General features: G+C 39.6%; 1 protein-coding gene across 8 annotated transcripts in view; it reads right to left on the bottom strand.

The window, feature by feature from the left end:
- CPQ (carboxypeptidase Q) overlaps nt 1-15,694 on the bottom strand; it is a 549,531-nt gene that overhangs the window by 491,332 nt on the left and 42,505 nt on the right. For all 8 annotated transcript variants that reach the window (XM_064267918.1, XM_064267919.1, XM_064267923.1 and 5 more), the window contains exon 2: nt 4,381-4,442. In XM_064267918.1, the coding sequence (XP_064123988.1) occupies nt 4,381-4,407 (27 nt within the window). In that variant the 5' untranslated portion in view covers nt 4,408-4,442. The remainder of the gene's footprint in view (nt 1-4,380; nt 4,443-15,694) is intronic.

The following is a 15,694-nucleotide window of genomic DNA, read 5'->3' as shown; positions in this document are numbered from 1 at the left end:
AGTAGAACTGCCCCATAGAGTTTCCAAAGAGAGGCCGGTGGGCTCGAACTGCCAACCTTTTGGTTACCAGCCAAACACTTAACCACTAGACCACCAGGGTTTCCCATTTTACTAACTGCAGGGGAAAAAAAAAAAAAGACTATGAAATAACTCATTAATAAATTATACTGATTACATATTGAAAGTATCATATTTGAGATGTTAGGTTAAATAAAAATATATTATTAAAATTAATTTCATGTGTTTCTTTTTATTTTTTTAAATGCGGTTACTAGAAATTTTAAAATTGCATATGGGACCGGCATATTTCTATTGGATAGGGCCATTTGTTCTAAGAAATAACTGAACCACGTCTTCATTATTAACCATGTCTTTATTAAATAACTTGAAAAAGTTCATTGTTAAAACTGGTGAAAAGGAAATAAAGACATGCCTTGAAATGAAAAAGTCAGAGTCATAATAAATGAAGTCATTTGTTAACTGAATGCAAACTGATGCGTTGAACACTACTCCACAAATTCCACCTCTTCACCAATACTGAAAATTAAGTCACAATTTGGCAGGATTTTTTTGCTGGAGTTGAGATGTCACTATGTCTGATCTTTGGTAAGAATGAAACAAAACCCAAACCCATTACCATCTAGTCAATTCTGACTCATAGCGATCCTGTAGGATAGAGCAGAACTGTCCCCACGCCCCCCTCATAGGGTTTTCAAGGCTGTAATCTTTACAGAAGCAGATTGCCACATCTTTCTCCCACAGAGCGGCTGCCAGGTTGTTACTGCCAGCCTTTTGGTTAGCAGCACAGGGTTTCAATGTCCTGGGGGGGGGGGGGGTGTATAAGAAAAAGGGAATTTAGCGATGTTAAGGTAAAACTTAAATAGGGCCTGTCTTTACAAAAGGTTTGAAATAGAAGTTATGAGTTGATATTTGAGGGAAAAAAAAAAAAAATTGAGAAGGGTCTATTAAAAGACTCTATGCATCAGTCTGCCCCCGCCATCAAATCTATACCGGAAAACACCTTTGTTAACAGATGAGAAATAGTTGAGGTTTTTAGGGAACCCCTTTTGAAATGGATATATTCCTATATAGGATAATACCTTGAGTCCAGTCATTGGTTAGTTTCTACATACCTTGATCTAAACTATTTTTAACTAATTCTTTCCTCAGACAACTCATTTGTTAATTGAAGGCAAAGGCTCTTGGGGTATGAGAAAACAGGAAGATGCTAAATTTTAATTTTTGGGTATAGACTTGGGGGGAGTGGGGCTCTTAATGGGACATTGCAGACAAACAAACTCTGATGACTACTGAGCCACTTGGGGGCCTTGGTTAGCACCTGGATGTGAATGCAGGTGTACTAGACAGTAGGACAATAATATAGGAAAGAGGCAGCAGTAGAGAAAGCACAACAATTTTGTGTGAAAATTGCCTTGGTCTCAATTTCAAATTGTAAGAAGAGATGCATTATCCCAAATAAGTATCATTGTTAAGGACAGAATTGTATCCCCCCAAAATATGCGTTGCAATTCCTAACTTCTACGCCTATGGTAGCAAGTTCAAGTTGAAGCTGAGGAAAATTAGAACAAGTCCATGAGAGCCAAAATATGATCTTCAGTATATCCCACCTGAATTTGGAGACCATCTCAAGAATAGATTTGATGCGTTGAACACTAATGACTGAAAACCAGAGAAGTTGTGGAATGACATTAAGGACATCATACATGAAGAAAGCAAGAAGTTATTAAAAACATAGGAAATAAAAAAGAAAGAAAAGACCAAAATGGATGTCAGGAAAGACTCTGAAACTTGCTCTTGAACGCAGAGTAGCAAAAGCAAAAGGAAGAAATGATGAAGTAAAAGAGTTAAAGAGAAGATTTCAAAGGGCAGCTCAAGAAGACAAAGTATCATAATGAAATGTGCAAAGACCTGGAGTTAGAAAACCAAAACAGGAGAACACACTCAGCAATTCCCAAGCTGAAAGAAAGAATTGAAGAAAAAATTGAAGCCTCAAGTCACAATACTGAAGGATTCTACAGGGGAAATATTGAACAAAGCAGGAACCATCAAAAGAAGATGGAAGGAATACACAGAGGCATTATACCCAAAAGAGCTGGTTGACATTCAACCATTTCAGGAGGTAGCACATGATCAAGAACCAACTGTACTAAAGGAAGAAGTCCATGAGGCACTGAAGGCATTGGCAAAAAACAAGGTTTCAGGAACTGATGGAATATCAATTAGATGTTTCAATGAATGGATGCAGCACTAAAGGTGCACATTCATCTATGCCAAGAAATTTGGAGGACAGCTGCCTGGCCAACTGACCGGAAGAAATCCATATTTGTGCCCATTACAAAGAAAGGTGACCCAATAGAATGCAGAAATTATTGAACGATGTCATTAATATCATGCACAAGTAAAATTACGCTGAAAATCATTCAAAGGTGGTTGCAGTAGCACACTGACAGGGAACTGCCAGAAATTCAAGCAAGATTCAGAAGAGGATGTGGATCGAGAGATATCACTGCTGATGTCAGATGGATCCTGGCTGAAAGAAGAGAATACCAGAAACATGTTTACCTGTGTTATTAACTATGCAAAGGCATTCAATTATGTGGACCCTAACAAATTATGGATAACATTTCGAAGAATGGGAATTCCAGAACACTTAATTACGCTCGTGCAGAGCCTGTACATAGGCCAAGAACCAGTCATTCAAACAGAACAAAGGGATACTGCTTGGTTTAAAGTCAGAAAAGGTGTGTGTCAGGGCTGTATCCTTTCACCATAATTATTCAATCTGCATGCTGAGCAAATAATCCGAGAAGCTGGACTATATGAGGAAGAATGAGGTATCAGGATTGGAGGAAGACTCATAAACAACCTGTGATATGCAGATAACACAACCTTGCTTGCTGAAAATGAAGAGAACTTGAAGCACTGACTGATGAAGATCAAAGACTACAGTCTTCAGTATGGATTACATTTCAAACTAAAGAAAACAAAAATCCTCACAACTAGATCAATAAGCAACACAATGATAAATGGAGAAAATAAAGAAGTTGCCAAGGATTTCATTTTACTTGAACCCACAATCAACGCTCATGGAGGCAGCAGTCAATAAATCAAAAGATGTACTGCACTGGGCAAATCTGCTGCAAAAAAAAAAAAAAAAAAGACCTCTTTAAAGTGTTAAAAAGCAAAGATGTCACTTTGAGGACTAAGGTGCTCCTGACCCAAGCCACGGTATTTTCAATCACCTTTCATAAGCATGTGAAAGCTGGACAATGAATAAGAAAGGCCAAACAGCTGACACACTTGAGTTATGGCATTGACAAAAAACACTGCATATACCATGGACTGCCAGAAGAACGAACAAATCTGTCTTGGAAGAAGTACAGCCAGAGTGCTCCTTGGAAGCAAGGATGGCGAAACTTCATCTTGAGTACTTTGGACATGTTATCAGGAGGGACCAGTCCCTAGAGGACATCATGCTTGGTAATGTAGAGGGTCAGTGAAAAAGAGGAAGACCGTCAACAAAATGGACTGACACAGTGGCTGCAACAATGGGCTCAAGCATGATGATTGTGAGGATGACACAGGGCAGTGTTTCGTTGTGTTGTACACAGGGTCACTATGAGTCAGAACAGACTCAAAGGCACCTAACAACAACATGCACTGTGGTTAACAGCTGGGCTGCTAGCCAAAAGGTCAGCAGTTCAAATCCACCAGCTGCTCCCTGGAAACCCTATGGGGCACTCCTACTCTGTCCTACAGGGTTGCTATGAGTTGGAATCAACTCAGTGGCAAAGGGTATGCCTGTAGTTATAATCCTATTTGGGAACAGGCTCTCTTTGTTGTGTTAATGAAGCAGAATTAGTGTAGGATGTGTCTTGAATCAATTTCTTTTGAAATATAGACGAGGTTAGACAAGCAAGAGAGCTAGCAATGATGGCGGAAGATAGATGCCAAGCCACATAGAGATCTCCAAGGAACCAGTAAACAGATGCTAAAGAGACAAGGACCTTTCCCTACAGCTGACAGACACAGAAAACCTTCCTCTAGAGCCAGAGCCCTGAATTCAAATTTCTAGCTTCCTAAACTGTGAGAAAATACATTTCTGTTCGTTAAAGCCATCTACTTGTGGTATTTCTGTTATAGCAGCACTAGATAACTACGACAATCACTTTTTATTTCTTGGGAGTTTTGTTGTTTTTTCATCTGTCTATTAAGAATGAAAATAAAAAAGTACAGCTACTACATTAGAGTAGAGTAGGAACTAAACCGACAGTGAAGGTATTTTGGGTAATCACATATGAATAAGATAATTCCAAAAAAAAGTTTTTAAAGACTATGTATCATTCCCACTGAGCTCACCGAACATTCTAACTGTTCCAAACACATACCCCTCAGTGTTCTTTCTCCATTTACCCGGACACCTGAAAGAAAAAAAAAAAGGTTTCTCTGAATGCTCCTCCTTGTGAATGCTGTGGTAACTAAAAAAAACATTTTTCTTCTGTGGAGGCCGGGGTGTGCAGAACCTAAAAAAGAACATGATATGGAAATTGATGCCAGCTTTGTAAAAGATAAACAGGAAATACCACTTATCGCCATGTTTACACTTGAATCACAGGCCAGATCCAAAGGAGTTTTCCTTTATCAGATTCTAGATCACATTTGATTTGTGTATTCTACTCAACATTATTCAATTACCGATCACCTAGCTTTATAATTCTCCAAGCCTCTAACTTTTCTAGCTATTTTACTACTTACTAATGTCTGGGTAGAAACAGGAAGAAGAAGGAAGTTAAAGTCATACCAGTCAAGTAAACTTGATTTAACAACACCGGTAGTTAAATTATTAATAAGGGAAAAGTGAGGTTTCTGCTTTATCTGGGAGTTTTGTTTAACCATATTGGAACACCAAAATGGGAAGGAATATGTTCGTGTTTATTCATGCCTACTTAAAATACCATCATCCTTAAAAAAAAAAAACAAAAAACTTCTCATTCATGAACCTGTTCCTATGGTCCACAGATAATGCCTTCGCACCTCAAATCCTAGCCCCTGCCCCACCACCATTATTGACCTTTATACTCTTTCCTACATTCCTTCTCATGGAAATGGCCTTTTGCCTGGTTCCCTCTTGTGAATTTCACAATTCATCTGAGTTACAACAGCATTTTCCAAGGCTTTTCACAGACGCTCCTGGTCTCTCTCTCATCACTCAGTGGTGAACAACAACCTCCCTCCCTTACCCTATTTGCTCCTAAAATTCCTGAAACAATCATATTGTACTCTTGGGTAGTCACAGATTCCCTCTACATGGGTAAAGGAAATCTTTGATTGCCCTAGAGTACAATATGAAAGCACCCAAAGGTTCTCAAATCAAACCAATTAATCAGTTCCATCCCAGAACAGACCCAAACGCTCCATGGAGCTCTCCATGGAGCTAAGCTCAACTTAAAGTCCACTATACGCTTCCTTATACTCAAGTTTAGTCTCCACTGTTGTTGTTGTTAGGTGCCGTCAAGTCAGTTCCGACTCATAGCGACCCCGTGCACAACAGAACGAAACACTGCCCGGTCCTGAGCCATCCTTACAATCGTTACGCTTGAGCTCATTGTTGCAGCCACTGTGTCAATCCACCTTGTTGAGGGTCTTCCCCTTTTCCACTGACACTACCAAGCATGATGTCCTTCTCCAGGGACTGATCCCTCCTGACAACATGTCCTGACGCAGTCTCGCCATCCTTGCCTCTAAGGAGCATTTTGGCTCTACTTCTAAGACAGATTTGTTCGTTCTTTTGGCAGTCCATGGTATATTCAATATTCTTTGCCAACACCACAATTTAAAGGCGTCAGTTCTTCTTCGGTCTTCCTTATTCATTTTCCAGCTTTCACATGCATATGATGCCACTGAAAATACCATGGCTTGAGTCAGGTGCATTTTAGTCTTCAAGGTGACATCTCTGCTCTTCGACACTTTAAAGAGGTCCTTCACAGCAGATTTACCCAATGCAATGCGTCTTTTGATTTCTTGACTGCTGCTTCCATGGCTGTTGATTGTGGATTCAAGTAAAATGAAATCCTTTACAACTTCAATCTTTTCTCTGTTTTATCATGATGTTGCTCATTGGTCCAGTTGTGAGGATTTTTGTTTTGTGTTGAGGTGCAATCCATACTGAAGCCTGTGGTCTTTGATCTTCATTAGTAAGTGCTTCAAGTCCTCTTCACTTTCAGCAAGCAAGGTTGTGTCATCTGCATAACGCAGGTTGTTAATGAGTCTTCTTCCAATCCTGATGGCCCGTTCTTCTTCATATAGTCCAGCTTCTTGGATTATTTGCTCAGCATACAGATTGAATAGGTATGGTGAAAGAATACAACCCTGACGCACACCTTTCTTGACTTTAAACCAATCAGTATCCCCTTGTTCTCTCCGAACAACTGCCTCTTGATCTATGTAAAGGTTCCTCATGAGCACAATTAAGTGTTCTGGAATTCCCATTCTTCACAATGTTATCCATAATTTGTTATGATCCACAGAGTAGAATGCCTTTGCCTAGTCAATTAAACACAGGTAAACATGCTTCTGGTATTCTCTGCTTTCAGCCAGGATCCATCTGACATCAGCAATGATATCCCTGGTTCCACATCCTCTTCTGAAACCGGCCTGAATTTCTGGCAGTTCCCTGTCGATATACTGCTGCAGCTGTTTTTGCATGATCTTCAGGAAAATTTTGTTTGGGTGTGATATTAATGATACTGTTCTATAATTTCCACATTTGGTTGGATCACCTTTCTTGGGAATAGGCATAAATATGGTATCTCTTCCAGTCGGTTGGCCAGGTAGCTATCTTCCAAATTGCTTGGCATAGAAGAGTGAAAATTACCAGTGCTGCTTCAGTTTGTTGAAACATCTCAGTTGGTAATCAGTCAATACCTGCAGCCTTGTTTCTTGCCGATGCCTTCAGTGCAGCTTGGACTTCTTCCTTAAGTACCATCGGTTCCTCATCATATGCTACCTCCTGAAATGGCTGAATGTCGACAAATTCTTTTTCATATAGTGACTCTATGTATTCCTTCCAACCTCTTTTGATGCTTCCTGCATAGTTTAATATTTTCCCCGTCGAACTCTTCAATATGGCAACACCAGGCTTGAATTGTTTCTTCGGTTCTTTCAGCTTGAGAAACACTGAGTGTGTTCTTCCCTTTTGGTTTTCCATCTCCAGCTCTTTGCACATGTCATTATAATACTTTGTCTTCTCGAGATGCCCTTTGAAATCTTCTATTCAGCTCTTTCACTTCATCAATTCTTCCTTTTGCTTTAGCTGCTCGAGGCTCAAAAGCAAGTCAGAGTCTCCTCTGACATCCATCTTGGTCTTTTCTTTCTTTCCTGTCTTTTCAATGACCTCTTGCTTTCTTCATGTATGATGTCCTTGACGTCATTCCACAACTCGTCTAGTCTTCGGTCACTAGTGTTCAATGCGTTAAACCTATTCTTCAGATGGTCTCTAAACTCAGGTAGGGTATACTCAAGGTCATATTTTGGCTCTCGTGGACTTGCTCTGATTTTCTTCAGTTTCAGCATCAACTTGCATATGAGCAATTGATGGTCTGTTCCACAGTCGGCCCCTGGCCTTGTTCTGACTGATGATATTGAGCTTTTGCATTGTCTCTTTGCACAGATGTAGTCAATTTGATTTCTGTGTGTTCCATCTGGCAAGGTCCATGTGTATAGTCGGCGTTTATGTTGGTGAAAGAAGGTATTTGCAATGAAGAAGTTGTTGGTCTTGCAAAATTCTATCATTCGATCTCCGGCATTGTTTCTCTCACCAAGGCCATATTTTCCAACTATGGATCCTTCTTCTTTGTTTCCAACTTTTGCATTCCAATCGCCAGTAATTATCAATGCATCTTCATTACATGTTTGATCAATTTCAGACTGCAGCAGCTGATAAAAATCTTCTATTTCTTCATCCTTGGCCTTAGTGGTTGGTGTGTATATTTGAATAATAGTCATATTAACTAGTCTTCCCTGTAGGCATATGGATATTATCCTATCACTGACAGCATTGTGTTTTTGAAATGCTCTTTTTGACGATGAATGCAACACCATTCCTCTTCAAGCTGTCATTCCCAGCACAGTGGACGATATGATCGTCCAATTCAAAATGGTCAATACCAGTCCATTTCAGCTCACTAATGCCTAGGATATCGATGTTTATGTGTTCCACTTCATTTTCGACGATTTCCCGTTTTCCTAGATTCATACTTCGTACATTCCAGGTTCCGATTATTAATGGATGTTTACAGCTGTTTCTTCTCATTTTGAGTCGTGCCACATCAGCAAATGAAGGTCGACTCTACTTTGAGAAGGCAGCTCTTCCCCAGTCATCTTTTGAGTGCCTCCCAACCTGGGGGGCTCATCTTCCAGCACTATATCAGACAATGTTCCACTGCTATTCATAAGGTTTTCACTGGCTAATGCTTTTCAGAAGTAGACTGCCGGGTTCTTCTTCCTAGTCTGTCTTAGTCTGGAAGCTCAGCTGAAACTTGTCCTCCATGGGTGACCCTGCTGGTATCTGAATACCGGTGGCATAGCTTCCAGCATCACAGCAACACGCAAGCCCCCACAGTACGACAAAATGACAGACGTGTGGGGGTAGTCTTCATTACAACCTATGAAATAAGTATTACCCCCAACTAAGAGACAGGGAAACTGAGGCCCAGAGAATTTAGGTATAGTTGCCCAAAAACCACATAGCGAATAAGGTAAGTGACAGAGCCAGGGCTCAAACCCAGGTCTGGATGGTTAAAATCCAGTAAACTCTAGACCAATGGTTTTTCAAATGGTCCTCTTCAGGAGCCTAGTTCAATGAAGAGGCTGCTACAGGGAGGAAATGAGAGAATTGGAAAAAAATGGGGGATGGAAGGTCGTAAATTGTACCCAGTGGGCAAGGTTTCAGGACCTCTTAGCTAAAGCACCTCAACCTTTATCTTTTTTATGCATTAGGCTTCCATAAGGTTTAATCAGAGAGTGGTGGGAGAGGCATCTTAAAAATAAAAAATAAAAAGACTTGGAAATCATTACTCTGTGACAGTGGTTGTCAAACTTAGATGCATCTTAGAATCATGTGGGGAGTTATCAAAAATCTTTTTGTTCAAATCACACCCCAGACAACATATTCAGAATTTCTGAGAGTAGGACCCAGGCATCAGTATTTTTTAAAGCTCCCCAGGTGATTCCAATGTGCATTCAAGTTCCAGTATCCTGCTTCAGGTTAAGAATGCTAATGATAGAGTTAATCTTCCAAAAACCTTTAAAGGTTTTTGACCAGAAAGGATTTCGCAGGCTTCCTAACAACCCCAAGTCTTCTGGAGAGAAGGAGAAAAGAGATGACCTGGACCCGCCAATTTATTGTCTGCAGCCCTCCCTTCTACTTCTGTCTTCTTCCCAAGTCTTACCCTTAATGTCTGCCATCATCTCCCCAGACACTTGGTTCTCAGCATTTGTTTATTTCAACTTTGGGTTCTCCCTACCCTCAAGAGAGATGAATAGACTTCAGGAAACAAGAACAAACTCAAGTTGTCAAGCCACTGAAAATTGCTATGACCTTCTCATAGTTTTAGTTTCCTTTTTCTCTCTTGGTTTTTATCTTGCTTTATTCAGGATACACTATTCAAAATACATTTTCAATAGTATCATTATATCCTCAAGCCCTGTGGACTATGGCCACGTGAGTCTGTGTCTGTCAGCCCCCCCCGCCCAGGAAGAGGACACAGGAACATGGAACACTCCACTGCCGTTACTGATGTTTACTCCATCACTACTGGAGGCCCTCTATGTACAGGGTCTCCCAGCCCCAAGGCCATTTTCCATACTAAATGCAAAGCATTCAAAAAAACTCATCCTTAAAAATCAGACAAATCCAGAAGTTGAGAGATGGTACAAGATAATTAGCCAGATGGTTCAACAAATCAAAGTCACATGTCCACAAAAAAAAAAAAAAAAAAAGCAGCAATCTAAGATACTCTACTAGTTCTACCCCATCTGGAGCAAGGGAGAATGAAGAAAACCAAGGACACAAGGGACAGATTAGCCTAAAGAACTAAAGGACCATCTACTACCACAACTTCCACCAGACTAAGTCCAGCACAACTAGATGGTACCCCGCTACCACCACCAACTGCTCTGACAGGGATCACAACAGAGGGTCCCGAACAGAGCTGGAGAAAAATGTAGAACAAGATTCTAACTCACAAAAAAAGACCAGACTTACTGGCCTGACAGAGACTGGAGAAACTCTGAAAGTATGGCCCCCAGATACCTTTTTAAATTAGTACTGGAGTCACTCCTGAGGTTCACCCTTCAGCCAAAGATTAGACAGGCTCATAAAGCAAAACGAGACTAAATGGGCACACGAGCCCAGGGGCAAGGATGAGAAGGCAGGAGGGGATAGGAAAGTTGGCAATGGGGAACCCAAGGTTGAGAAGGAGAGAGAGTTGACACGTTGTGGGGTTGGCAACCAATGTCACAAAAAAAAATCTGTATTGTTTAATGAGAAACTAATTTGCTCTGTAAACCTTCATTTAAAGCACAATAAAATAAATCCTAAAAAAAAAAAAGCCGGGGTGAGGAAGGATTGGTCTAAATTAAAAGTGGCTAAGGAGATGTTAATAACCAAATGAAATGCATTGTCCTTGACTGTATCCTGAACTGAACAAACCACTTGCAAAAGATACTTTGGGGACAATTGGGAAATTTGAACATGAACCAAGTATTAGATGATATTAAGGAATTATCATTATTTTTAACAGGAGTGATAATAGTATTGTGATTTTGTGTGAGATTGCTATTTATTAGAGAAATATTTAGAGTGACATTACACTAGCAAAAAAAATGATGATGTAAACATGCAAAATGTTGATAACTATTAAGTTCAGATAATGTGTATATGGATGTTCATCATACTATTCCCGTTACTTTGAAAATTTTCATAAAAATTTTTAAACCTCATCCTTGAAAAATAGATACAGCTGGAAAATACTGGCCTTCCTATAATGAATATTTCTATAGGAAAATACTCAAGAAATGTGAAACCAGAGTGGGCAAATATACAGGTACATAAGGCAGCCAACAGGACAAGTATCTATAACCCCAGGCCCACACACAATTCTCTCTGCCCTTTTACCATCTTACACAGGAAGAGAGTGTTGTCTTGGGGTCCATGAGCATGGCTGCATACCAAACAAGAATTCACACAAAGCTCTTTGGCACAGTTATGGAGTTTCAACTTGGCCTTGGAGGTTCTATCCCAGCTCCGCAAACAAGACTCCCCCAGTTCTGCCAGATTTTTCTGGAAACCACCAGAGTTTCCAACTAGTGCACCTGTAATTACATATGTTGGGAGATTCATGGGGCAAAAATATTCTCCCTATATGTAGGTAATATACGTACTGACTCCACCCACAAGTGATGTCACCTATCACATCCAAAGAACAGGTGCTCTGTGTTCATTTTTCTGCTAATGATGAGAGGTTTGTTCACTTTCTAATCTAATGCTCCTTGGGTCTAATACCATACATCTTCCAGAATGGCTGAGCCAGGAGTCCCTCCTTGGGCTAAGTTAACAGATCTTGTGTTCATTATCACCTTGCTCTAACTAACCCCAAAAGCTCAATCTTAGAAACCACATCTAGAATGCGACACCTGGCAGACCAGCAAGACTGGCTCAGAAAACATCTATGTCTGATACTGACCCAAATGCAGAGAAAACCGTGTGATTTATGAAGTGATTTCTTGGTTTACCGACTTGATACTGACCACATTCACCTTACAACGTGCCAAATCATCCCCAGCAAAAAAAGGTTGTCTGTTTCAAGAAGGCTACGCTCAAAATGCTCAAAACCCTAGAATCTGCACATCAAAAGGTGGTAAACATTTCTAAGATGGTGGGAAAGTCAAAGACCTTTTTTTTTTTTCTTAATCAAAAAACTAAGTCTTGATGGGAAAATTTCAAAGTGGATAACAGTAATGGTTGAACAACATGATAAACTTACCTAATGTCATTGAATTGTACATATGAAGAATGTTGAAATGACAATTTGTTACATGTATTTACAAAAAACAAACAAACAAAAAACTGACCTTGACTATTGTTTTAGCCCACCAGCCTATTGGGATAAGAAAAAAAAAAAAAGATATAGCTTCCAATAAAGTTGGGGTCACCTGATTTGAGCAAGAATAACAAGAGAAACCCTAAAGTACAAACAGATTTCAGAGCCACTGAAGAATAAAATGCTAAACTTTTGTCATACTTACTTTTTCAACAGTTTTAGAAAAAATACCTTCCATATAACATTTCTCTTCGACTAAAATGATCAAAACAAATCAGGCCTCCCAAGCACGAGCATTTGGTAGAAGCTCTTAAAGCAAGCAGTGAGGGAAAGGCTAAGTAATCAGACACTGCCCTGCCTGCCCTCAGTAGCAGATCACTTGGAAGTCAAAGACAACCTGACAGAACTCTCAGTGAACTGTCACCCCAGAGAATGGATGACACCACGGTAGAAACAGCCACACGTGGGCAGAGACTAGGCAATAGCCAAAGCAAACAGTAGACAAGTGTCTTAGTCATCTAGTGTTGCTGTAATAGAAATACCACAAGTGGATGGCTTTAACAAAGAGAAGTCTATTTTCTCACAGTAAAGTAGGCTAAAAGTCCAAATTCAGGGTGTCAGCTCCAGGGGAAGGCCTTCTCTCTCTGTCGGCCTTCTCAACAATCTTCCCCCGGACTGGGAGCTTCTTTGCACAGGAACCCCGGGTCCAAAGGATGTGCTCTGCTCCTGGCACTGCTTTCTTGGTGGTATGAGGTCCCCCAGTCTCTCTGCTCACTTCTTTCTTTTACATCTCAAGAGGTTGCCTCAAGACAATCCAATCTTGTAGGTCGAGTCCTGCCTCACTAACTGCTGCCCATTCTCCCTCATTAACATCATAGAGGCAGGATTTACAACATATAGGAAAATCACACAATACAAGGAATCATGGCCCAGCCAAACTGATACACACATTTTTGGGGGGGACATAATTCAATCCCTGACAACAAGCCAAAGTTTAAACCAAAGGCCATAAACGAGTCATCCGTGAACTGAATCCAGGTCAGATATATCTTGTTTGAACTGAACAGTGTTTTTCCAAATGTCAAATCAATTATTGACACTAAAGAGTCAGGAGAGTTCACATAAAGATAATGATTTACCTGAGAAGAGGCTACAGTCGCAACTACTCCCTATTGTATTATACTAATCCTCCGTCGGTCCTTAGTGTTCCCATTCTGGCCAATTAGACATTTGAATGTGTCATCCCTGGTTTAAGGATCGTTCAGCTGCCAAAGGCGAGAAGAAGACCAGGGGTCTTAAAGTCAGTGAGTCCTTAGAGTTACATTTCCTCAGCTAAGGATCTTGCAACCAGAAAGCTAGGTGAGATGTGAAAGAACTGTGAGGTCTCAAGAAGCTAGGAAAATCAAGATGGCAGCACCACCAAACAGAGGACTGAGACTAAGCCTCAGAGGCAATGACAGCGTTTTTATACCTTATGTCAGGAGCAGGAACTGCTAACCAGACAGAGGATACCCCAAAAGTGAAAGCAGGTGATGGATCATACTTGTTTCCAAAATTAGACGACCTCGGAAGTATTTTTATCCAGGTCCCAGCAGAAGAAAGGGAATGGAAATTGTAGAGGCAGTCATAAATAGCTGTTATTTCATGAGAAGAGTGAAATAATTACCGTTGCTTCCTTCATATACTGGCTAAAGGGATAGGAAACAGTTTGGCATTACCTGCTAAAGTAGAAAGCTTACATTCCCTATGACTCAGTTCAGGGATGGATTACCCAATAAAGCAAGGTGCGCATGGGCTTACTTGTGTTTACTTACTAATCTGTAGTGCACGATCTCACCTGTTTTTTTTTTTTAACTACATCGTTGAAATTGTGGTGAAACTGTGCACTACAGATTAGTAAGTAAACACAAGGAAGCTAATGTGTACCTTGCTTAATATAAGCCAGTGTGTACCTTGCGTACTGGTAAATCCACCCCTGACTCAGTTATTCACTTCCTAGATACATATTCAAAAGAAACTATTTCACATGTACAAAAAGACATGTACAAGGACATTCATAGCCAACACTGTTAACAAGAACAAGAACCTAGAAACACCCCAAATTTCTACCAAGAGGAGAGTGGATGAATAAGCTTTACACAATAGAATATTACGGAGAAGTCAAAATGAATGAATGACTATGATATGCAACAATATTCTTAGCAATATAATACAGAATTTGAAAAGTAAAAAGTAATCCCAAAAGATTACAAACATCATGGTGCCCTATTTTTAAGTTAAAAATAATTGGGGGAAAAGGGGATACATGTAGAGACAATATAACTATATTTTAAAAAAGCAATGAAACATGAACATAAAATTAAGAACTATGTTAACTCTGGTAATGGTAGAAAAGGGGATAGCTTGGTGAGGTATAAAAATGGATAACTGTCAGCGTCCTCACTTTTGTTTTGGGTGATAGGTTCTTGGGCACTTACTATGTTATCAAAAATTAAAATAATAAAATTAAATTGAAAAGTACAGATCCTGAAAATGCCCTTTGAAATATGGTCTTTCCCCACATAAAAGTTCTCTTGGGAATAAATAACATGTTCAGGACTTTAGAGCTATGGGGGGATTCCCAAACTTCTTTAGAAGATCTGGCACAGAAGTTGTTTGTTATCCTGTACTTCCAAGGCTTCTAACCAACACCTACTAAATAATAGCAGAATGATCCCTAAATCCCCTTTGAGTGCTAAAATCTGTGATTCTAAAATTCAAACTTTGATCCAGTAGAAACCAATTATTTTCAAAGGTGTCCATTTAAGGAAAAAGAAATGGGGGTAGTAAAAGAAAGATTGATTCCAAAACCAGCTCTCTTCAACCACAGCACCTCCCTTTTATGTGTTTCATAAATTGAACTTCCCCCTAAGATTTCATCTGCTGAAAGGGCTCTATTGCTTAAAACAAAAGATGTGGGGGCTTAAAAGCCACCACTCTAAATCATGACACCCTATTGATAGGATAAATTTTCACTCTACATGTAACAAAAACCCAGTGCCATTGGACATGTAAAGGTTCATAAAATATCCTCTTGTGTCAAGGAGATCCTTTTATGGCATTCAAAACACCGCAGTATTTATCTGATATGAGGACCTGACCCACAACATTGCTCTAAACATCAAATGGCCACATCATGGGGGAAAAAAATCCTCTTATTTAAAACACTTTTGCATGTTATTTTTCAATAGTAAAATGGAAGATTGAAAAAAACTGCAGTATTTCATTTAATTTGCATGATAACCATATTTTGTCAACTAAATGTTTAAAATGAAATCAAATTTTAAACAACCAGTGGATCCTAATTTTAAAAGAAAATACTTGTGAATTTTTTTATTTAAAAAAAAAAACCTTCTTGTCTATTTACTTCTAATTTAAAGAAAAACATGGTGTTAATAAACAAATCATAATTTCAGCAGAGAAACAAACTGTAAAAAAGAACCAAATTGAGATTCTGAGACTGAAAAGTACAATAACTAAAATGAAAGAAGTTGGTAGACCTCAGGGATATTTTAAGGGTTATATATTTAGGA

The sequence above is a fragment of the Loxodonta africana genome, chromosome 14, assembly GCF_030014295.1.
Source record: "Loxodonta africana isolate mLoxAfr1 chromosome 14, mLoxAfr1.hap2, whole genome shotgun sequence".
Lineage (NCBI taxonomy): Eukaryota > Metazoa > Chordata > Mammalia > Proboscidea > Elephantidae > Loxodonta > Loxodonta africana.
Note: the sequence above shows the minus strand (reverse complement) of the source record. Positions and strands in the feature narration are given on the sequence as shown.